Raw genomic sequence first — 25,578 nt, 5'->3', positions numbered from 1 at the left:
GTAAAATGTAAGAGCATGTCATTTTCAAGACTAACATGATAGACTTATCCACCATGTCTAGCCAGTGAGTCTCAAGTTCCTGAGTCTTGGCTATATCATCAATATCTGCCCCAATTTCAACAATGGTTTGGTGGTCATAAGCTCAGATTTAATTATCAGAATAGGAATAATTCTGAATCATGTGGCTAACTGGAACTTCTATGTCCATGGCAACAATTTTAAGGATTTCTTGCTTAATTGGTTCATATTGTTTTGTCCTCATAAGAGAAAGTTGGCTAGGGGTAAGAAGTGGTAAGGATATGGGACCCACACTGTGAATGAATATAAAACCCCTGTGTTGGATAGGTAGGAGTAGAGGGCAAGAGCCAGTCACTCACCAGTCATGGTACAGTCTCATGGGGTTTTACTATACTTCAGCCAATAGAAAACCTTTTTCTTTTGTGAGGGGCAGGGTGTACCAGGAATCCACACACAACCTCATGCTTGCCAAGCAGGTGCTATGCTGCTGAGCTATATCACTGGCACCTTTCTCATCAGTGGTTTTTAATCTTTTTTTGGAAAATGGACCCCCTGAGATTATGGTACTTCACCAACAGATCTCATATGATTTGTGGATTTCCCATTATCTTAGAACTTCAGTTGAAAAACATGTTTTCACTAGTTGTTCATAGTGTCAACTTTTTCATCAGTATTTTTTTTTTCAGTGTGTATACAAGTAAGTGACACACTGATTTGTAGTCTCATTAATGGAACATACTGCATATAGCAGAGAAATTAGGAGGAAGATGATACAGGTTAATAAAAATGATTCTCTTTGTACAAGTAGGAAACTGATAGTCATGTCATTCCTGTGCTTGCTTAAATGTCTTAACTTTTTTAACTTACTGTTAAATATCTAGGTTAACAACATACTCTTTTTATTGTAAAGAAAAGAAAAATAATGAAAACACTGGTTTAAAATTTCAAAACAAGAGTGTAGGAGAGCAACAATGTTCAGTACATTGCACATTGTTATCTTCAAAGTAGTTGCTCATTAAACAAAATATAGGCATGAAAAACTGATCAAGCAGTATAGGCATATACCTTTCCTTTCAATGAGCTAATAGCAATTAGTAGTAAATCTATCTTAACTATTTTTGTGTGTGTGTGTGTGTATATTTTTTTTCCTTTCCCCTTCCTCCTTTTCTCATTTCCCCCGTTCCAGTTACTCTTTCCCTTTGAACATTTTCTTCCCATTTCACAGTATCTCTTGTATGTTTTGATTTTTTTTTGTAGCAGGAATCGAAGTCATGACCTTGCACTTACCAGGCAGGCACTTATGCTGCTGAGCTATATCCCCAGCCCTTTCTTGTACATTTTGAGCCTTATTTCCTCTTTTAGCTTCTTACACTATGGAGATAATACAGTATTTACACATGTGAGACTGATTTATCTCAACTTATAAGTATGGACTCAAGTCACATCCATTTCCCCATAAATGTCTCAAGCTTATCTTTCTTTATAGCTGAGTAGTACTCCATTATATAAAAATACCACAACTCTTTTATACATTCCTCAGTATATGGGCATTTGGGTTGTTTCCAAGATTTTGCTATGGCAAATTGTTCTGCTGTAAACATGAGTGCACATATATCATTGTAATGTGACAATAGCATATATTCTTTAACAAGTTTGAGTTGATGATGGTACCTTTTTTGTTTTTCTTATTCATTGGTAAAAGGTGGAGATCACTTGGGATGAGACTGATCATGAAAGAATCACAACACTCAACAGAAAATTTAAAAAGGAAGAACTTTTGGACATGGATTTTCAAGCCTACTTAGCTTCTTCTAGTGAAGATGAAGAGGTGATAGAAGAGGAGCCCCAAGGTACCTTAAAGTTTTCCCTTCAATTTTAATCTCTCTGGAGCTTATTCCTGGCACCACCTATCAAACAAACAAATAAAACATCAAAACAGTTTGATTTTTAAATAAGTAATATGTCATTTATTAATACCATAGGGCAGTGATGGCCAGCCTTTAGAACTTTCATTTATAACAAACAGCCTGCTGCATGAGTGCCATAGGTTGGCCATCACTGCCCTAGGGAATAGAGAAGGAAGTAATAAGTTACTTCAAATTGCAGTTAAAACTAATAAATATTTAAAATAGTAGTACCTTTTTCAGTGATGTTTGTAAAAATAGATTTCTCTTTAAGCTTGGAGTCTTGGGTTTCTTGCATTTGTGGATTGGTATCTTTCATCAGTATTGGAATATTCCTAGCCACTATGTTAGATACTTACTTTTCTGTTCTTCTGGGGCTACTGTTAAACATATGTTAGGAGCCAGAGGGATATAGCTCAGTGGCATAAGCGCCTGCCTGGCAAGTGCAAGGTCCTGAATTCAATCCCTGGTACCAAAAAGAAAAAATTCCTTGTCCTAAATATATGTTAGATTTTTTCATGTATCTTCCCTATCTCATATTTTTATCCGCTGTCTGTTCTGCATTCTAGATATTTTCCATCTTCTATTTTACTAATTGTCTTTTCAGCAGTGTTGAATGTGCTAATAACCTATCAATTGAGTTTATTTTTGGGCCGGGGATATAGCTCAGCGGCCTAAGTGCCTGCCTGGCAAGCGCAAGGCTCTGAGTTTGATTCCCGGTACCACAAAAAAATTGAGTTTATTTTTATGGCACTGGGCATTGAGCACAAGACCTTGCATGCACATGCTAGGCAAGCAGTCTGACACTGAGCTACATTTCTGACCTTTTTTTATTTAAGCTGGCCTTGAACTTGTTATCCTCCTGTCTCAGCTTCCTCAGTAGCTGTGATTATAGGTGTGCTCCACCATGCCCAGCTCCATTGAGTTTTTGAAATTGTTACATATTTTACTTCTGGAAATCCTATTTGGCTACTTTTCACATCACCAGTGCCACTTTATTTTTTATGTTTTTATATTCACTACAGAAGGCTTCAGGACATTCTTTTTTTCTTTTCTTTTTCTTTGGTCTTTTTCTGAGATAGGGTCTCAATATGCAGTTCAGGCTGGCCTTGAGCTCACTTTGTAGCCCAGGCTGATCTCGAACTTTCACCAATCCTCCTGCCTCAAAATTTTGTAGTTTTTGTGTTTTTCATTGTTTTTGTTCTGCATTATTGTGAATCTTATTTAAATTTTGAGATGGGATCTTACTAAGTTCCTCAGGCTCTACTCAAATTTGCGATTCTCCTGCCTCAGCCTCCCAGAGTGCTGGAATTACAGTTCTGCACTACCACACCTGCTTTATAGTCTGGCAATTTCAGTATTTAGTATGTTTTCAGGTTGGCTTGTCTCTCGTTTAGTTGTATAGTTGGTTAACTTTGTGTGTGGTTTTAACTTTTAAAAAGAGGGTATCCTTTATGAGAGAACTTTCATTTACTTTAGTCTAGGACCACATTACTTTAAGTTTTAAGGCTCGACATTCCCGGTCCAGGGATATAGCTCAGTGGCACAGTGCCTGCCTAGTAAACAGAAGGTCCTGAGTTCAATTCCTGGTACCGAAAAACAAAACAAAGAAAGGCTCGACATTCCCTGGCAGGTGATTCAAGTATACACAAGGCCTGGTTTCCTCTGGAGTGATCTTTCTCTAAGAGCATCTTCCTCTGAGTCCCTGCTTACTGTGGGGTATTAATTGAAATTCCCTCCTTCTGTGGGCCTTTAGCTTTTATCTTCTTGGCCAGAAAGGCTGCAAAACTGCAATTGAGTTTCATAGCCGTGTATTCTGTGGTTCAGGAAGTAGGAAATATTGTCAGGATAAAATGGGTCTTTAACACAGTGTCATCCCTCTAGTATTCTCTTCTTGGTTTTGACATGGTAGTTCTTTGCTAACTTGTTGGTTCTTTGAAAATTATCTTTTTTTAATTTCTTTGATGCTTTCAAAAGGTTTTTAAAGTACTTCATCCAGCTTGATATTCTCAGTAAAAGAGTTAGTCTGAATTACGTAGTTTGCCTAATAGAAGTAGAAATGCTAAGATTATCCTCATTTTTTTTTATTTTTTTATTTTTTATTTTAAAGAGAGTACTACTGTACATGAGATACAAACAAAAAAATAGAACAGTAGCAGCATAGTATCATGAACGTAAACAAATCAAAGCAAGAACATTCAAAATGATACAGGGTCTTAAGACAAATTAATACAAATCAACAGTGGTTGTTACATTGAAATGATTCATGGTATAGTTTTAAATTATATATGATGTTTACTTAAAATAATTCCTAAAAATAGAACCAAAGAAATAATATTTTTTTTCTTCTATTAGATCTGTTTGGAAATGTGGTTGCTTGGTTGTAATTTCATGTCAGTATTTAGTTGCTATTAATTGTCAGATGTCTTAATTGCTATCTAATAGAAGAATTTCCAACTATAAAAAATGAGGAATAAGAGGTTTAGTGCTAACAGAAAGTAAAGAACCATAAATATTAAATATAAATAGTGAATTTTTTTAACATACAGCGTAACTTTCTTCATACTGTTCTTTTTCTCTTGCATAATGTGTTGTTTTTATGACAAAATAGCTAATTAAGTAAATTCAGAAATGCTTCTTTAAGTTAACAGAGGTGCCTTAAGCCTTTCCTTTCTTAGATCCTTTGATTGGTTTATTGGACTAGTGAAGATAGTGCTTCACTTTAAAAAGTTTTCCATAAAATATTAATCTTCAACAGTATTCCATAAATGGAATGGAAAATCATGTTTAATCATTCTAGTTTATTTTGTTCAGACATCATATATTAATGAAACCACATAATTGCTTAAGTATTTAATAGCCTTTGAAAATGTATAATTTGAAGGAATAGTTATGTTAGGCACAAAAGACCACATATTTTTAAGTCCCCAGTGGCTATTGCTTTTTAAATATTTGAACATTCTGAAGAAGTGAATGAACATTTTATTTCTTAGTGTACACTGTATTTCTTAGTGACTCAGAAAAGCTGAGTCAAAAAGCCTTTTTTCGGTAACTTTTATGTCCTTTTTCTCCATACATGTGGAGAAAGATTGTCTACATTTCTTTTTTGTTTGTCTGCTGATGTAGGCATTTATTTTAGTACTCGTCTGAAAATTCTGGGTAGTTTTTTTTTTTTTTTTTAAATTATTTTAAAGAGTATACTTTGGTATCTTCAAAGTGGCTTCCAATAAATGGAGCTATACATGAGTGATCAATTGAATAATTATTGACTATTCTCAATGGTTGTTGTAGGAAACACATAATAACAAACATACATCCATTTACAAAATAGCATAGGAACAATACAGACATTACAGAGTTATGGACAGATTAGTAGGAAAAAATCAATGGCTGCTGTAATACATGGTAGTATCTTCGAAGTGGTTTTTCAGGAAGACAGAGATACGCAAGGAAGATCTAGCAAGTAGTTACAGCCTAAGGGTTGTCAAAAATAGCATATTACCTCCTCACCAGTGACTCCTTTCACTGAGGTGTGATGGCTGAAAGGAAGGCCAGGATTGAAAAGAAGAACTGAGAGACTTGCACCTATGTCTAGCAACAGGCTGTTCTCTTTTTCCTGTATAATCATGATTACCCGGGGCTCCTACATGGAGATGACAGTCTGGCCAGAGGGAGAAGGCAGAGTATGCCCTGGGCCCCCTCATTCCTGTTGGACTAACTGGTAGGATGGGTCTGAGCTCTGGGGCCTCTGCTTCAGAGGGCAGACCAATCTCCAGTGGTCTCCTTTGCATTCAGGGCATGGCCCAGGGGGCTTCTTAGTGCAGTCCCTCTTGAGGTGGCCTGGCTTTTAACAGTGTTAACAGATGAATGTAGTTGTTGAGTTCTTCTTGGGGTGCCGAGAGTCAGACTTAGGGTCTGTTTCTCTTAGTGCTACAGCAACAGCAGCTGCTTTTTCTAGGTCTCTTTGTTTTCTCTCCTTAGCCTCCTCCTCATCACGGCTATAGAATACTGAGGAAGCAGTTCTTACTAACATCTCAAGTGAGCCGTCTGGGGCGAAAGCCATTTTTTGTAGCTCTGGGTAGTTTTTCTTCACTGTGAGCTCCAAAGTAATGGGAAGAAGGTAGTATTTCATTTATACTTATAAAAATTGGACTTATGTTTTTCAAATATGATTCTTAGGCATGGGATAACTGCACTGAATTTTAAAACATTATTGGGGCTGGGGATTTAGCTCAGCGGCAAAGTGCCTGCCTGGCAAGCGCAAGGTCGTGAGTTCGGTTCCCTATACCGGAGAAAAACCAAAAATAAAAATAAAAAAAATTTAAAAATAAAAAAATAAAACAACATTATTGACAGGATATCCAGTAGTATAAATAACAGTTCATTTGTCAGTACACTCTTAATAAGATCATCATCTCTGCTGCTTTTAGATACTGAGTTTGCCACACAGGTAATAACAGGTTAATTATTGGTGTTCCCTGTTCCTTTCTTTCTGTAGCTATAAGTACCTGATTCACAGTTAGAAAGATTGGAATGTTGTACATAAAGTGTGTGTGTGTGTGTGTGTGTGTGTGTGTGTGTGTATTTATATTTACTATATTTTTTTTTCCTTTGTCTTTTTGAGACAGGGTTTCACTGTGCAGTTCAGGGTGGCATTCACATTGTGGCCTTGACTGGCCTCGAACTTGTAGCAATCCTCTTGCCTCAGCCTCCCGAGGGGATTGTAGGCATGCACCACCACTTCCAGCCTAGTTTATATATTTTTACTTTTAAGCTTTTGAAGATTAATGCCTTTTGTTCAAAATATACTAATTGTCTTTTTAAACCACATACTTTTTACTTTAATATCTTAATTGATTGTAAAATTGCTTTTTTACATTGTTAGCCCCTGATACAGTAAGAATTTTTTATGTTGTATTAGTATATGTCTGCAGTACATGTTTACATTTCTTGTGAGAGTTGGTACATGCATAAAACACATCCTAGGGGCTGGGGATTTAGCTCAGCGGCAAAAGCGCCTGCCTGGCAAGCGCAAGGTCGTGAGTTCGGTTCCCGGTACCGGAGAAAAACCAAAAAAAAAAAAAAAAAACACATCCTGATTGTCTTATCTCCTTTTCCTCTTTCTCCCTACTCTCCATCTCTTGAATCCCTTCCCATTTGAGAGACATTTATCTTATTGTTTGCTGTTATCCAATTTTTGTGTTGCTCTTCATTTATATTTTGGGTTTCTCATATAAGAGAAACCATATGATATTTAAGGTTGTCTGATTTATTTTACTTAACATTGTGGTCTCAAGGTACATCTATTTTCCTATAAATGACAAGTTTATCCTACTTTATCGTGGAGTAGTACTTCATTGTATGGAGATCCCACGGTTTCTTTTTCCATTCATCCTTGTCCATATACGCAGACGTAAAGGCTGCTTCCAAGATTTAGTTATTATGAATTGTGCTGCTGTAAACATGGGTGTGCATCACTGTAATATGATATCTTTAACTGTTATGAGAAGATACCTAGAAAGGGAATATCTGGGACAAATGGAATTTCTACTTTTAATTTACTTACAAATATCCATACTGGTTTCCATAGTGGTTGTAGTAGTTTATTTTATATTCCCACCAGCAATGTAAAAGGGTTGTTTTTTCCTTACAGCCTTACCAGCATTTGTTACTATTTGATTTCTCGATGATAACCGTTCTTTCTGGGATAAGATACAATTTCAGTGTTGTTTTAATTCGAATTTCTCTAATAGCTAATGAGATTGAACATTTTTTCATTTGTACTTTTGAGAAGTGTCTGTTCATATTACTTGCCTATTTTTTGATTGGGTCTTTTATTTTGAGTTCTTTATTCTAGATATTAATCCTCTTTAATCTGTAATTTGGTACCCATGATAGATACATTAGTATGTTTGAGTACTTCTGAGTTATAAGATATTCTGGATTATTATATAGGAGTACCTTACTGTTAGAATTCTTTAAATTAGTAGCTGTGATAGATCCATTAGTATATTTGCATGCTTTAGATTTACTAGACATTCTCAGTTATTGTTTCTCAGAATAGATTTTTTTAAAATCTCTTAAATAGTAATAAGGCTTTCAAACAGTATTGTCCTTGAATTGGGAAAAAATAGGCCTACATGAGTTAGCCCACATTTTAGAGCTTCAGAAAGTAAAATTTTAGTACTGGAAAAAATCAATTTAAAGTAAGCCATCAGAGACTTACCACTAAAATTTCAACCTGGAAAGAGCTTGCTTCTAATTATGTTTTCAGAAGTAAGCTTTTAATAGAAAGAAATACATTGCCATTTTGCTAATGTGTTCCTGATGTTTTATCCATTGAATTACAGGATACATGACAGAATTCTATCCAACATTATTATTGTGGCACAAAACACAAACAGGAAAAAAATGAACTTCAGCTGTTTGAGTGAAAATGTAAAAGTGTGATAGGATGGAAAGAATGTCTTCAACCATTTTTTATTCATTTAGAGAAAAAAGTACAGAAATATTTTTATTTAACCAATTTCTTTCCATATCACCTTTTTAAAGATGTCAGGACAGTGTGTTAACCTTGATGTTTCACAGATATATACATAGTGTAAGATATTTTGGGTGACCAACTAAGTTAGCCACAGGCTGTAGACGAGAGGAACTTCATTATTCTTCTTCTAAATTTTCCTCTACTAGAGACTTTTAGCCAATTCAATAAGTCTACATGTTTTACATTAAAACCCAGGTTCCTAATTTAGGATTTTTTACTTGGAGAGTCACAATGGAAATGTAGAACAAACAAACTTAATGTATTAGTTTTCTTTGATTTTTTCTTGCCCATGAATTTTATACTATTCTTTTGTATTCTAATTATTTTTTTCTAAAACTATGACATGGAAGTGCAAATATTTTTCCACACAATGAAATTAATTGAATTAATTTTGTAATTTTTTATCATTAATATATTACCAGCATCCATTAAAATGCTTGTTCACCAGTGAAATGAAAAAGAACTTAATATCCTTAGGTTTGTATTATAAACAACTTCTTTATCTCTTCTGTCTGAAAAGCTAAGTACTGAATTCATTCCAATACTATTGTCTCCTTTTATTGAACAGAATGTTTTTAAAGTTACTATGCTGAATGGGAAAGGACAAAAAGCCAAAAACCATTTTTGTTCTACATCTTATAGGGAAGAAAGGTCCAAGGATGTTATGTATCTAGAAAATTATTTTGAAATAATGATTTAATTCAATGAAAAGGCAATTTCAAGAGCTGGGCGTGGTGCACATGCCAATAATCCCAGCACTCAGGAGGCTGAAGCAGGAGGATTGTTGCAAGTTCGAGACCAGCTTGGGCTACAAAATGAGCTCAAGGCCAACCTGAACTGCATAGTGAGACCTGGGCTCTAAAAGTCCAAAAGTTTAAGTCTGATTTTGATAATCTGGTTGTAATATATCTGACATTTTTTAGAATGCTATTGGAGTTGCTGTGATCTAAACACTGAAAATAGAAATGAATATTTTTCTGTGTATTTAATGGAATTTTTTTTTAGGTAATGAGGAAGTCAGTGGAGAAGATGATGGGAAGACAAAAAAAAGTCAGAAGGATGATGAAGAACAGATTGCTAAGTACAGGGAGCTCTTGCAGGTTATTCAAGAGAAAGAAAAGAAAAACAAAGAAAATGATATGGAAATGGAAATTAAGTGGATTCCAGGTACGAATTACATACTGTCAAAATGGTTTGTTTTTCTGTATTTGGGGCTGTTGAATGTGTTCAGATGTGAAGATAAAGTAGGTAACTCTTCTTTGGAAACATGAATATAAAATAGTCTATCTTGTAGAAAGGATTTGGTAAGGAAATTAATGTGTGTTTAACTCACTTTGGGACTGGCATTTAGGTTCTTACGAGCTTTCTCTTAGTTTCTTTGACTTACTAACTAATTATTCCTGTCCATTTGTGAAAGTAGATCCTTCTTAAGTTTAATTCCTCTATTCTTAATATAGCAACTCGAATCTGGGCAACATTGCTCTAAAATTATTATGCAGCTTTTCAAAATATGTAATTCCCGAGTGATCTTTTCTTTCATAACCTCTCTTAATCTTTAATAGGTAAGGCTTCACTAACACAAAAATATGTGTTGCATAGTCTTCCATTCCATGTCCAGTTTTGCTCTAACTAGCCAAAGAAATGTGACATAGTAGAGTACTGCAGTACTAGTACAATGCTAACTAAACCAGTGTCAGAACTAAACAAAGATAAAAGCTGGGATAAACAGGGATCATTCTGTAGCACACACATTGTTTTGTTCAACAGTCCTGGGCAGATCAGCATGTAGTTTCGTAATTAGTACTGTTTCTTTGAATATTACTGCTATTTACCTAGTTTTCCCTGGGTACCCTTGGGGCATTGGTTCCAGGACCCCCCCCCCCAGATAGTACAAATGCTCAAGTCTGTTATATAAAGTGCTCTATTACTTGCATATAACACACATGTATCCTTGTGTGCTTTAAATTATTTCTAGATTACTTATGATACCTAATACAATTGTAACTTTTATGTAAAAAGTTGTTATACTGTATTTTTTAGGGGATAATGACAAGAAACAAAGTCTGCATGTGCTCAGTACAGACACAGTTTATTTAAAATCGTTTCTTTGATCCACGGTTGAATCTGTGGCTGCAGAATTCATGGATACAAATTTTTGACCCTGTGTTAATGAGGAATTTTGATGTCTGGTTTTCTCTTCTTGCAGTGTTTTTGCTATCAGAGTACTGCTGACCTTATAAAGCAAAGTACTCTTCTATCTAGCAGTATATTTTTATCTTGAATTTTTATTTGTGGATATAATGTTAGTGTGTATAAATTATTTTGAAAATTCAAAATGAAAAACTATAATTCTAGTACCTTTATTTAAACACTGCTTAGTTGAAATGCAGTTTAACCTACCATTTTTATGTTGTCAAATATTTAGCCATATTTCTAATCTTTCACTACAGTAGACCTATGGCATTGCAAAGAAAGCAAACAGATTCCAAACCCACATAATCAGTCCTTTCTTAGATCTCTTTACTTATTATCACCAAATTGGCTTGCTTTTTAGAACCTTTTAAGTTTAAAAACTGTTTTTAACACAGATGTTTTTCCTTTTTTCCCCACTTTAGAAATACTTTTATGCATGTGAAGACTAGTAGGGAACAACCAGGCACTGAGAAGCAGATGCTGGCAGTCAGGCTAACTTACTTAGTTACGTGATTTCCTCCCTCACAGAGCAACTGTACATATGCTGTGGATCAGACTATGGTTCTCTTACAAACTGTTAAAACTACCAGTGTCAAAACCTCAAATATTAAGTCTCCGATGCCAAGTGTCTAGGATATTATAAATAATATGTAGCTTTTTTCATATCTTGAATTATTTTCATAGGATAACTTCCCAGAAATAGAAGAACTAGGAAAGGACATGGATACTTTTTGTCTTGAGGGTATGGCCTAATTTTTTTCCATAAATATTACGCTAGATTATAATCCCTTCAGCATCAATATGAATGCCAATGTTATGAAATTATCACTATTGGATATATGTACATTTCACTTTTAATTGATGGAGGAAAATTGACTTTCTCAAATAGACAATTAAGTACTTCAATTTAAAATGTTTTAAAAGTCCTAAACTATAATATTTTTAAAGGCCCCAGTGGGGTCTCATTACATGTGTATGTGTGAGTATAAAAAGATAAAGGATCTTTTAGGTACTCTACATACATACAGTGTAAGGTTTTTGAGCTAGTCTTTCTGAACATCAGTTTACTTTTTTGGAAGAGAGAATAGTAATTCTTTTCTTGCTGAACTTGAGATATTTTAAAGGTACCTTATAAACTATGAAGCACTAAGTCATTTGTATATTTTAGTTGATTTGCGTCTTTAAAAATATGTTTTTAGTAATAGTTATGTTGAACCTTTGGATTTTTAAGATGCTATACTTAAGTAAACCACAGAGGGTCACTGTGAGATTATATCATTTACTGGTTTTTCTGAGGCCCAAATCTCCAAAATATTAAGCTCTTTAAAAAAGTAACTACTTTACTCTTAATCACTAACACTTGTTGAATATGGTTTGGTTTGAGTTTTAAAAGGACTTTTAGTTTGCGCTAGTTAAACTTCCTTTTTACATTGGATTATACTGTGTAGTGACATGTGGTGTTTAATCCCTTAATTGTAAAGTATTAAGGGACATAGAAAATAGATTCACTGGTATAACAATTGAAAAAAATTACTGTTCCTATTGGTATTATGGTCCTGTGGAGATGTTACAATGCAGCTTTAGTAATAGGATTATAAATCAGTAAAAATACTGGCCTGCTGGTGCACACTTATAATCCCAGCACTGTGGAGGCTGAGGCAGGAGGATTGCTGTGAGTTTGAGGCCAGCCCTGTACTACATGTCTCAAAACAATACATAAATAAATAAATTAGTGAAAATGTTGTTTTTGGAATTTTTAAAGAAAGTTATAATTCATTCTTTTGATGTATGTGAGATATCTGGTATCTCAAATGGTTGCTAAAATTTCCTGCCTACCTCACTCTGATTAGTAGATAAGACAGTGCATATAAAGTTTTCATCAATGAATGTGCCTTATTAGGGAATTTGTAATATAAATATAAATGAAGTATACAAGCATATCTGTTTTATTATATCTTTTACATGTTTTCTATTCTAATAGTTCTGTTGCTTTTTTGTAGTAGATGATGCAAGCTGAATGTTAGTATCTGTGGAATTCCATCCAGAATGTGAATAATGCCATCTTACTGATCTCAAAAGAGAGAATATAATGTATAACATAAGTCCTCTTTCTCTTAGTTGTCTCTTGTTTAACAGACACTAGTGGAAAGGGTGTTTAGTGGTAGGTATGATGGCATACTCCTTTAATTGCAACTTTTGCAACATTCTGGAAGGCTGAGGCGAAAGGATGACAAAGTCAAGCTGAGCCTGGGCAGCCTAGTGACTTGATAAGGCCCTATCTCAAAAACAAAACAAATTTCAAAAGGGCTGGGAATGTAGCTCAGCACGCAGACCCTGTGTTCAATCCCTAATACCAAAAGAGAAAATAGACATCCTTCAGTACCCCTAGTTTTTCCTTTATTAGCCCATCAAATACTTACTGAACACCTACTATATACCAGGATTTATTCTAAACACCATGTGAAAAATACATACAAATCCCTGACCTCAGAGTTCTTACTCTCTAAATATTCCAGTGATGAGGAAACAGACATGACAAACAAGGAAGAAAAATATTTGAACAGAGGTCAGAGAATGAGCTGTACATTGCAAGCAGAAGAAATAGTGAATGAGTGGCGTTGAAGCTATAATTTTTTTTATTATGTTTGAAGACCAGCAAAGAGAACATGTTGCTACAATGGAGAGACTGAAAGAGAAAAATGGATGAGGTCAACAGGGAAACTTGGGTCAGTTATCAAGGTCAGATATGGACATGAACTTCTCTAAGAAGCCATTAGGAAGTTTTGAGCTAGGAGCTATAAGATCTGATTTTTATTTTTTACAGGATCACTCTGACTTCTCTGATTTATACATTAAAGTGGGAAACAGACATTGAGGAAATTAATCAAGAGGTGGTTACAGTAATCCTGAAATAATAAAATGATGCATAGAACAAGAGAGCATCAACAATTTTTTTTTTTTTTACCTACATTAAGTTTAAGGTGCCTGTTAAATACAAAATCCCAAGGAGTCAGTTGAGCATACAGAATAGTTCAAGGAAGAAGTTGGGACTAGAGATAAAATTTGGGAATCTTCGTTATGGAGAGCACTGAGAGTGAATAAGAACAAGAACTTAGTGATATAGGTAAAAAAGAAAAAAGTTCAGAAACTGATCCTGAGACCTCCAGCATTTATTAGAGACAGACAAAAAAATGTCCAAAACACCTAAGAAAAAGCTACTAGAGCAGCAGGAAGAAATTCAGGTCTGTGGGATATCCACTGGGGAAGGAAGTGAGAATTTCAGTGAGAATAAAATACAAACTAAGAAGGCCCATTGGATTTTAGCTATGTAGAGATCATTGTTAACTTGAATGGTTTTGGTGGTGTGAAAAGGAATGGTGAAAGATCTCAGAATGCTAACAGATGCAGAAAGAATGAAAGAAATTGAAAACTACCATTTTGCAATCAGCAGTGTATTCGAGTAAGGATCATCAAAAATCATAAAACCACCTGATTACACATTGAAGGGTGGGATATTTACACAGTATCACCTCACAAATTACTTATCAATTACAAAGGAGAAAATGTGCTTTGACAATGAGGAAATCAGTTGACTATCATTTTAACTGAGTACAGTTAGCAGCACAACATTCCTTTTCTAAGTCACTGTGGATTCATGGTTTAACAACTGCTGATTTCCTATGATGGATCACAGAAAAATGGGGAAAAACCTAGAATGGAAAGTAAAGTCGACAGAGCAATTTTCTTTAAGATGGCAAGAAAAACAAAAATAGCACACCATATGCTTTTGGGAGTGATCTGCTAAAAAAAAAAAAGAAAAGATAATGCAAAAACTATGTACTGAAGTAGATAAACGGACTTGGGATATTTTTGTAAAAGTGAAGGAAATGGCCTTTAGTGGCTGTGTACACAGTTCATCCATTGTAACAGGAAAAAAGAAGGCAAAGAATATGGTTACAAAAAGGTTAATGGGTAGATATGGCGTAGGGAGCTTTTAATTCTTTTCTATTTGTGTTTTCTGATGAAACACAAGGTAGTACTGCAACAGAAATTACAACAGAGGTTAGAGAGAAGGAAAAAGGAGTTAGAGTATTGAAAAAGTATAAGATGGTTGTTAAGATTCTGAGCAGTGGCAAGGATGCACCTGAAGGTTATGGTGATATAAAGAGGAGCAGGCATAATTAAATCTTTTCTTTAGTATATTTAATTGTGTGCTGTAGGCATAGAATAAGGAAAATATTAGAATAAACCAAACTAGAAGTTTTGTCAACCTAGTATGACCGAGCCAGAGGAGGGGGAGTGGAATAGACTGAAAGATAAACGCAAGTGGTGATTGCAATGATAGATCATGTCTGTGTTGAGATAGGAGGGAAACAAGGGTACGTGGAAGGTGAAGGAAGATAAAATTTCTCTTACTTCTCTCATAAATAAGAGAATTATGGATTCTTATATGAAGTGTTAGCTTTGAGGTGTTAGTAAAATAAAAAAATCAGGATGGTAATAAGAGTATTATGCTTGAAGTTAAGAACATAATGAAATTTCAGTTTTTGTTAATGATGCAATCCTATAGCTGAGTTTATGAGATAGAGTGAAGTGGAGCATAGAAAGCTAACAAGATTCGGTGAACTGTAAGGCCTAAAGTGTTGGACATGTCATTGGTGCAGATACTGAAATTACTCATAACACTGACAGATGTATTGGAAGAATAGTAGTGAGCAAGGAGCTCAGTTCTTCAGGAAGTGAGTGCAATACTGTGGTCATTAGGTACTGTAATAAGAAAGGATAGTAGTTGCTATTGTCTGATAACATCATACTCAAAGTTAAGGGCTTAGGCTGCAGATGTAGTTCAGTAGCAGAGTACTTTCCTCATGTTTCCAGTGTCCTGGGTGCCATTCTCAGGACCACCAAAAAGCAAAAAGTGAAGGGCCCTGAAGCCAGCCCAGGGACTGGAACTAGCAGTGAGTACCAAGAAGGCTAGACTGTGGAAGAGAGCAGTTTACCTCCTAAAAGGGACACAAAAGAGGCAGTTTTCCTCAAGGGGAAACCAGTTTGGGTGCAGCTCAAATTACTAAGTACAGTGATAAAAGAGTTTTTGCTAATAGCTGCTAATGACTGGCTATGACTGCAAGTGAGTAGAAAGGGTTCAGTCATTGAGTAAGAATGAGACTTAGGAAGAGAAATGATTTGGAAGTTGGTGATTTCTTGGGGTGACAGATTTAAATATGAATAAAGGGCAGATAAGATTAATTCTGATGGTTTTGGAGCTGTAATAGTAGTGATCCTGTGGATATCAAGGAGGAGATCTTATCAGGAGTGCGCAGAGTTCTAGGATACCAACAGGCCTAGAAACTACGGGGAAGAAAGACTCATGTCTCAACCAGCCCACTGAGTACCTTGTTCACTTCCCTCCATTTCTCTGCTTTCTCTTTCCTTTCTCTTACAATTGCAATCGCCGTTTTATTCTGGCATCTGCTCTTTGATCTTTGTCCTTTTTTCCCCTTTTTTATTTCATTTCTATTCCTCTGTTCATTCGTCTATTGAGAGGCACACATACACAGACATTAGAGACATGATTGTATGACTCTTGTATATTCATTCTTCATTTGGAAAAAAAAATGTATTTGGATCAGTTTTATTTCATTTTGGTAGGCAGGCCCATTCCAAACATTTTAATTTCAGACATCTTAAAACCTGTTCACTATTTATTTTTGGCAATATCTCTATTTTCATTTATTGCCAATGCATTCATTATTTGAAATACATTCATGAAAATATTTTTGGGTCAGAACTTTTAAAATAACCAGATGTTTAAATTTTAAGTTGAGTTTAAAGGAGGGCATTAAATGGAAAATCTGAACTTAAAAATAAGCTCAAAGAATTTGTACTTCGTCTCCCATTTGGTGATGTGGAGGATAGTAGGTCACTCGAGTGCACTGTTGTAACTCGTACAGACACAACTATTAACTGACTATAGATTTTTTTTTTTTTTTTTTGAGACAAGGTCTTGCAGTGTAGTTCAGGCTGGCCTTGAACTCACTGTGTACCCCAGGCTAGCCTTGAATTCACAGCAGTCCTCCTGTCTCAGCCTCCTGAGTGCTGGGATTATAGGCCTGTGCCACCATGCCCAACTAGTGACTATAATTTTAAAATTTAAATGTGTGTTCCTTCCTTGAATCATCTATTAACAGGTTGGCTCTAAAGGCTTAGTAAGGTAATAAGCTGAAACTTCATACTGTGCAAAATGCATTCAAGGACATGAGGGCAATCTGGCTGCAACATCTGTCACCCCACTGATCGCCAGGGTTGATTCAGCTGATCTGGCTGGTTAGGCAGGTGACCCCTTCCCCTCTCAATGCTCCATGTGCGTCCCTCCCGAAGCTGCACACTCCATCAAAGAGGATGACCACCCCGGATAGAGGAGGACCATTCCTTGGTCAAGGGAATACGAGTAGCTGCGCTCCCCTGCTAGAAGCTCAAAACAAGCTCTGAAGGTCCAAAAGCCTTCAAATCATGTGTGGAATATATAATAAAAGCAAGAAGCAGCTAGAGTTATCAAAAAATTTGCTAGCATATTTTCTCCAGAGTTGCTAATACACTTCTCAGTGTCTCCTGGAATATTTAAAAATTACTTTCTCTTTTAATAATATTAAGAATTTTTTAAAAAACATTTTCTAGGAAGCTTGTTAAAAATTTATGCAAAAACTCTAAGGATAGTTTTATACAGTTTCAGAAAATGCTAAAATTCCCAGACCTTAAATAGTTTTAGATTAATCAGTCTCCTTTTCTTTTACCTTCCTAGAATCCCATTTAAATAAGCACCGCTAGGGCCGGAGATATAGATCAGCGGCATGAGCGCCTGCCTGTCATGTGGAAGGTCCTGAGTTCAATTCCCAGTGCCAAAAAAAAAAATGGAAATAAATAAGCGCCTCTAGATGCAAGTATCTAGAATGATGTCCTTAATGCAGCCCTGCCTTCTTTGCTCATATGCCACACCAGTCGTACAGTTTGCACGGGTAGTCACTCTTTCTGGACCATGTAGTGTTTTGTTTTGATTTTTTTTTAACTTTGCCATAAAGTTATGGTCTGCTGGAAGTCAGTCCAACAAAAAAGAATTTGCTGTATGCATTGTTCCCCCCCTGCCCACAGTTAGGCTGATCTGTTTGAAGTTGTGAATTGTCTGGTCTTTAAAGCAAAACTTTTGCCTGTTATTTTTGGTGTCCAGCATCATCCTGTGTATGTGCTGACTTCCTGACTAGCAGACTGCCATCTTTCTTCATACATGTTCCATATATTATTTTGACAGAATCCACTTAGACTACTTTTCAACTGTTGCGTTATTGCTGTCCTTTTTTTCTGAAGTTGAAGAGGCCTGTAACCCATAAGTTTACTACTTTAACACATTCATTTTTACATGTGATCGTCTACAAATACAATAGTTCATTATATTATGTTCCAGTTTTACATTTTGCTTTTAAACTTCACTTATATTTTGTTTTATGTGTTTCTAGATTACCTTTATACTCGTAATATCTGTCTAACATTGCACTGTAATTTCTGATTGGTAAATTATAAATCACTCTTGGAAGCTGAGTGTGGTAGTGCACGCCTATGATCCCAGCACTCAGGATGTTGAGGCAGGAAGATCTCTGTTCAGGCCAGCCTGACTACATAGTATAGTCTCAAAAAACCTAAAAAGAAAACAATCATTCTTGAAGGTCAGGTAAGGAGAAATCAAGGTGAGATGTGCACAGTTGGTGACCAAAAAGGTTAACGGTTACTTTTTTTTTTAAGTAAAAGACACATTGACATTAATCCCCCTTAAACTACTCTTCTTTTTGGACATGCTTATGTCATTGTTCTTGCCACTTTCTGCAGTGGTTCTGGAAGTCCTCTTTTGTGAGTATATTTACAAGGTATGATTAAAAATACAGGGAACGCTGCAACTGAGCACCATCCAACAGAAAGGCAGGCTCGTGAGAACATTAGTTTGTCCTCAGCCATCAGTTCACCATATCTGGCACCCTGAGACTTCTGGCTCCTCCTCAGAGTCAAACTAATCATGAAAAGTATCTGTTTTGAATTGACATGGAGCAAGCCACAACAGTGCAACTAAAGACATTCAGGAAAGAAGACTTCTAGATCTGCTTCAGAAAGTGGCAAGAGGGCCGGGGATATAGCTCAGTGGCATAAGCGCTTACCTTGCAAGCCTGAGGTCATGAGTTCGATTCCCGGTACCAAAAAAAAAAAACCAGAAAGTGGCAAGAATGGTGGGATAACTGTTTAGAGAGAGCAGTATTTTTAGATTTTAGAGGGAAACTAAGTGCAATGTCTTTTGTTTTTTTGAGGCAGGGTCTTGCTGTGCACTTCAGGCTGGCTCTTACTTTGTAGCCCAGGCTGGTCTCAAGCTTGTAACAATCCTTCTGCCTTGGCCTCCCGAGTGCTGGGGTTACAGGCATATGCCACCATGCCCAACTCTTAAGTACAATATGTCTTTTACTGTAGTAAGATTTTTAAAATACTTAAACATTCACTGTATTTTTTATCACACCTATTTCACATATAGAAATTCCCTAAGATGAGTCTAATGATTATGCATTGCAAACATATACCAACAATATAATAAATACAAATGACTCTCTTGGCGTTGTGCATTAGGTTCTTTATGTGTTATTATTATGGAAACCATAATCACCTTTTACCAGATTTTCTTAGAGATAAAATTCTTAAAAGTAGAACATCTCATATTTCTTGTCAGGCATTATTTTATGATAATGTTCTATTTACAGTGTTAATTGGGGAACTTTTAATTTTTGCTATATCAGAAATGCTGATAAAATTAGACACACAACCAAATCTAGTTTCTGTAATATGTTGAGATGGAGAAGCCACATAAAGGTTAGAGCATGAGTATGTTTTCAGAGATTTTTGGTTTAGTACAAAATTTAATCCCACTGTAACACCATATGTCACATTCTTGTGTCCTGAAAGATTTACCGCCTTTTTCTGTGTCTTTTTGGTTAGGCCATTATAGGCATTTGCTCACTGACCATAATGTAGTGATCATTTTCAGCTTTGAGGTCTAGGGCAAAGCTGGTAAAAAGCTTCTATTAGCTGAACTGGTGTCTAGGCCTGTTGAATTTGATGCTTTCTTGTTGATAACATTTGCCAGATATAATCTACTAGGGGAAGGGAATGTGGGATACTTGCCTTCCTTTCTTTAATCTTTATTGAGGATGGGAAGATTAGCTCTCATCAAATGAACTCTCAAGAGATACACCCTTAGTCTATTCCTTCAGTAACATGGAGAACTTTTATCTGTAAAGTCATTTGGCATAAACTTAAAAATCTGATCTTTTATGTCCTTAGAGATATATACCACCAGTTTGACTTGGATGAAGTCCCTTTGGTGTTTAGAATGATGTACCTCAGTAAATTGAAGCATGTACTTTGAAGGCATACTCTTCCCTAAGAATTGGCTTGCATAATTTGGAAAGACTGTCTTTATAGGACTTATCTAGTCTTTTCTTAAACATTGTGAGTTTAGATTGTTATAAAACATATTTCATGGTTGGTTCCTGTTGCTTACTCTTTCTCTAAAAACAGAAGAAGATTGAAATGGTTTTAAGTAATTTTTTAGATGTATTCTTTCAATCTAGAAGAATTATATTTTAAAATATCCGCCAGAGAAAGGAGGATCTTATACTTACTACATGTCTATGATCTCTCAGAAACCGTGCAAGGTGTTTTATAAATAATATTAAATTCATCAAAGTGGTTAATGCCTTATTTTTTAGAAGCAAAAGCTGAGGCACAGACTAGCTCAAGATCATAAAACTATGAGAGAAAACTGTAATTCAAACCTTTAATCTGTCTGAAAAACCCACTAAAATTTTTAAAGGCACTGAAGCCTAGCTTCTTAGTTCAATGTTTTTCCCAATCTGTATGTGTGTACCATTATGTGCAAAAGGATACAAAAGATCCTCTTAAAGTGTGAGAACATTTTAGTCTACAACCAGGATTATAGATGTGACGGTATCTGAGAAGCCTATCTTCTAATTACTAAACTGTTCTGAACATTAAAAAAAAGATAGAATTTATTTGCCTTCAGGCTTCTTAGAATGTATGTTATTATTACTCCAAGATTTTGGTAACTTTCTGGACCCAGTGAATACTTAACTATCCTAGATCTCCTTAGTAGATAATATTTTGAGAGGAATCATTATTTAGAAACAGTGCTTGCTTATATAAGACAAGTAGTGGAAATACTGAAGTCTTAATGTTACTTTGATTCTACATTATTCTCATCTTTAATTTATGTTGCATGGAAGACGCTGTCAGTGAAATAGACTCAAAGTATATTAGAAAAATTGAAAGAGTAAACCTTAAGTTATTGCTGTATTCAAAGACTTCACACTAACATACCACCAATGGATGACACATATGCCAAGATATTGATCCCTTAACCTTTAGGTCAGCCAAAACCCCTAAGCTGACCTTCCAGTGTGATGTACAAACACGATCATTTTCTATATCTATCATAATAGGAACAAAATTGGGAAGTTACTGCTTTTCTAGTAGTTATTTGGTTATTTGGAAAGTCTTTCTGGAAATGCAGCACTCCCCTCCCTTCCCCTTATTTGTAGTTTTCTGCAGTTTCAGTTACCCACAGTCAACCACAATCCACAAATATTAAATGGAAAATTCCAGAAATAATTCATAAGTTTTAAATTGCACATCATTCTTAGTATTGTGAAATAAAGTATATTCTCACCCCGAATGTGAGTTATCCATGCAGTGTGTGCTGCTCACCTGTTAGCCGTCTCCATTCTCAGTTAATTGTCTCAGCATCAGTTTCAGTGTGTTGGGTTCAGTACTGCAGGTTTCAGGGATCTTTTGGCAGTCTTTGAGGATGCATCCTCCGTGGATAAAGTGGACTGACTACCATAGTCAGAATATGGAATAAACTTACTTACAAACTCATCCAAGTGAATGTGGAAGGAAATACTTAGATTGCAGCATAATTTTAATTTATATCGATTAACTGTTATGAAGGTTTTGAAATATTTGAATGCTAGGGAGACCCAAGTGTTTTACAGTGAGGAACGTTTTTGAAATTCATTTTGAAATATCATTTTGGTTGTACCCAGTCTCAGTACAGTATACCCTTATATAGTGTTAATCATTTTCTTTTCTGTATTGTTTTACCACAAATATGTGTCTCCTTAAACAGTCTATATTCTGTTAACCCTAAACTTTTATAAAAAAATAACCCTGGGTATTCTTTTGTCATTTGTTTTTTTGCTAAACACTATTTTTGAAAGATATAAATGGATGGATGGATAAACAGATGGACAGACAGACAGACAGATGAACCTACACCTGTAGATGCGGTTTGTACCACAGTTTAAATGTCCGTTCTGTTAGCTACACATTTTGGTAGTTTGAGGTATTTACTCTGGTACTTATCTTCTTATGTGTTTAAATTTTACTGGACATTTAGGAGTGTAATTACTGGGTCATAGGATATGAGCGTTTGACTTAAAAGTATAGTGGTGGTGCTTTACATTCCCAACAGCAGTGCTTTATTTGTATTTGTTTATTTGCCTGTTCCTGGACCAGTCACAATCATAAAAGTGGATAATTTAACAGCATAAGATGTGACCTTGCTCCGCAGTGCTGTCTTAAATTCTTCTTGGCTTTTAAGATGTGTTTTTTTAATGTTACAGAGTTTTAGTATAATGTATCTAGTTCCTTTGTTTTTATTTTTGTTTTACTTGGGAGGGGTGTTGTTTTTGTTATTTTGCTTTAAATATTGCTTAAATTAATTGGATACCCAGAATCCTGCAGATTTGAATTTTTACCAGTTTTGAAAATTTACCAAACATCTTCTCAAAATATTTTCTACATCCTCTCTATTTTCTCTTTCTGAAATTTTGTTTGGTGTGTGTGATACTTTCTTATTCTGTATCAGATGATTCATATTTCCCGTACCTTTGAATCTGTATAGCATACTTGGATAATTTCTTCAGTTCTCTTACTTCATTAATTCTTTCTTTACCTCTGTTGTCCTGTTTAACTTAGCCATTTATCATTTCTCTTATTGTTGTTTCATGAAGCTTTTTTCTTTTTTCTTTTTTTTTTATTTTAAAGAGTAAAAGAAGGATAACATAATAATGGGGGGGACTTAGCAAATTACAGACAAAATGGTAGGAAATTATCAATGGTTATCGTTTTACATATTATTATCTACAAAGTAGTTTCTCAGGAAAACAAATAGACAAATAATAGTGAGTTAGAGACAAAAGAGGTAGGAGATTATCAAGAGTTGTTGTGCTATACTTTGGTATCTTCAAAGTGGCTTCTAAAGAAAATAAATAGAGCTATACATGAGTGACCTATTGAAAAATCATTAACTATTCTCAGTGGTTGTTGTAGGAAACACATAATAATAAACATACATCCATTTATGAAATAGTATAGGAACATTACAAACTTTACACAGTTATGGATAGATTAGGAAAATATCAATGGCTGCTGTAATACATGGTGGTATCTTCAAAGTGGTTTCTCAGGAAGACAGAGATATGCAAGAAGGATCTAATAAGTAGTTACAGCCTAAGGGTTGTCAAAAATAGCATATTACCTCTTCACCAGTGACTCCTTTCACTGAGGTATGATGGCTGGAAGGAAGGCCAGGATTGAAAAGAAGGACCGAGAGACTCGCACCTGTGTCTAGCAACAGGCTGTTTTCTTGTTCCTTCATAGTCATGATTACCCAGGACTCCTCGATGGAGATGACGGTCTGGCCAGAGGGAGAAGGCAGACCATGTCACAAGCCCTCTCATTCCTGTTGGAGTAACTGGTAGCATGGGTCTGAGCTCTGGGGCCTCCACCTCAGAGGGCAGACCGATCTCCAGTGGTCTCCTTTGCATCCAGGGCATGGCCCATGGGGCCTCTTAGGGCAGTTCCTCTTGAGGTGGCCTGGCTTTTAACAGTGGTAGCAGATGAATGCAGTTGTCGAGTTCTTCTTGGAGCCCCGGGAATCAGACCTGGGATCTGTTTCTCTTAGTGGTGCAGTAAAAGCAGCTGCTTTTTCTCAGTCTCTTTATTTTCTCTCCTTGGCCTCCTCATCATCATCATCGCTATAGAATACTGAGGAGGCAATTCTTACTAACATCTCAAGTGAGCTATCTGGGGTGAAAGCCATTCTTTGTAGCTTTCTCTCCAGCTTCCCATTGCTTTGGGACCCCACAACCAGTTAGTGTCCTCTCCCCAACTGTCGGCACAGGCAGCAGGAATCCTGCTGCAGACTTCTCCAGAGCTCCACCACAGCCTCTACTGTCAGGGGAAGAATGGCTTCCAATGAGGCTCTGCAGGTATTGTGCAAGGTCCTAATGGTTTACAGCTTCATGAAGCTTTTTTCCTTCAAATTTGTCTCATCCTTTTGATAATATGATCCTTTAATTTCCTCTTTTTTATGTGCTGATTTTATGTTCCATATCATACATATTTTTTATAGTTCTGTGTTGTAGTCTTTTTCTGCTTATTCTAGTTCCTAGTGAATTTTGATTTTGATCACTTTGTCTTGGGTGTTTCTTTTCTTATGTAAATTCTCAGGGTGCTGGGTCAAAAGTGCTTCTTTTAGAGAGTATTTGCCAGGTTGCTAAAGGCATTTCTAATCCAAGACCTATTGAAACTAAATTTTTGGATTGGAGTATTTGGGGCCACACAAGTAGTGTGAATTCCAACCGCAATACCCATGGATTTGTGGGCTTGTGGTTATAAATTCTCTTGGGGGGAAATGTATTTTTATTTCCCTTGCCCTGCCCATATCCAAACCCCAACAGGCATGTATTGCCTCTCAGTTGTAGGGGGAGGGGCATCACCCACTGAGAACATACTTAAAGATCCTGGCTTCATGCAGTGGTCTTGGGTGGGACCTCCCACCATGCTCACACTCCAAATGTCTCCTGCCTCCTTGGCCAGCTGCCCATAACAATCCCAGATCCATACTAGACCATAGTAGGTTAGTGTGTACCCCCAAGGAAAACTCTCTGCTTCTGAGCTAGTTTATATTTCTATTTTACCTTTCTTATTGCCACTGAACTGAAAATTGCATTTGTTCCTTATATCTTACCCATTTATTTAAAAGTTTTCATTTATTTTCTACCTTGTCCCTAAGCATGTTTAAAATTAATAGTAGAATAAATAGTTCTTCAGTCTTCTTAACCATAAATTAATTACCAAAATAATCTCACCACACTTGGCCAGGGTTAGTGTTAGTACTACTAGGTAATTACAGACTGCTTGAAAGGCAAAGAAAGCATACAAATAAACTGCAGGCAAATACAGGAAACAGTGCCCTAATGAAGCCCAAGTATTGTCTTGTATTTGAATCCGGTTTTTAGAAAGATTTGATTCTAAGAAGCATCGGGTAGTTTGACATGTAGAAAACTGAACATACTTACAAGTGGAAGGCATCATTTTAAGAAGAGTAAAAGGAGATTTGGAAAAGGGTAGAGTAAGATGCACTGAAATTCAAGACAGTTATAAAACAGTTTTACCCAGTGAAACAGCTTTTAGGTGATCAACAGCAAAGTTTATATTTGTGCATTCAATGAGTGCTTTATGTGGATATCTTCTGTGATTACGTCATTGAATGTTTTGACAGATTGAAAATTAACAGGTAAAAAATCATTCCTGAGCATCTTACTTTTAACTATTTTTGCAATAGTGGGAATTGAACACAGGGCCTCTCACATACTATGCAAGTACTCAGCCACTCAGGTATATCTGCAGCCCTTTCAAAATGTTTTTTGAGACAGGATATAAGTTTCCCGGGTTAGCTCAGGACTCACTATCTTCCTGCCTCAGCTGCCCAGGTAGCTGGAATCATAGGCAGACCCCACAACGTGCAAT

The 25,578-nt window shown here is 35.9% G+C and overlaps 1 protein-coding gene across 1 annotated transcript in view; it reads left to right on the top strand.

Moving 5' to 3' along the window:
• Esf1 (ESF1 nucleolar pre-rRNA processing protein homolog) overlaps nucleotides 1-25,578 on the top strand; it is a 64,507-nt gene that overhangs the window by 16,041 nt on the left and 22,888 nt on the right. Inside the window, exons 8-9 of the mRNA XM_005380886.2 lie at nucleotides 1,721-1,868; nucleotides 9,472-9,633. Coding sequence (XP_005380943.1) covers nucleotides 1,721-1,868; nucleotides 9,472-9,633 — 310 coding nt within the window. The remainder of the gene's footprint in view (nucleotides 1-1,720; nucleotides 1,869-9,471; nucleotides 9,634-25,578) is intronic.

The sequence above is a fragment of the Chinchilla lanigera genome, unplaced genomic scaffold, assembly GCF_000276665.1.
Source record: "Chinchilla lanigera isolate Chin_1 unplaced genomic scaffold, ChiLan1.0 scaffold00014, whole genome shotgun sequence".
NCBI lineage: Eukaryota > Metazoa > Chordata > Mammalia > Rodentia > Chinchillidae > Chinchilla > Chinchilla lanigera.
The sequence above is the reverse complement of the archived record's forward strand: the minus strand, read 5'-3'. Positions and strand labels throughout refer to the sequence as shown.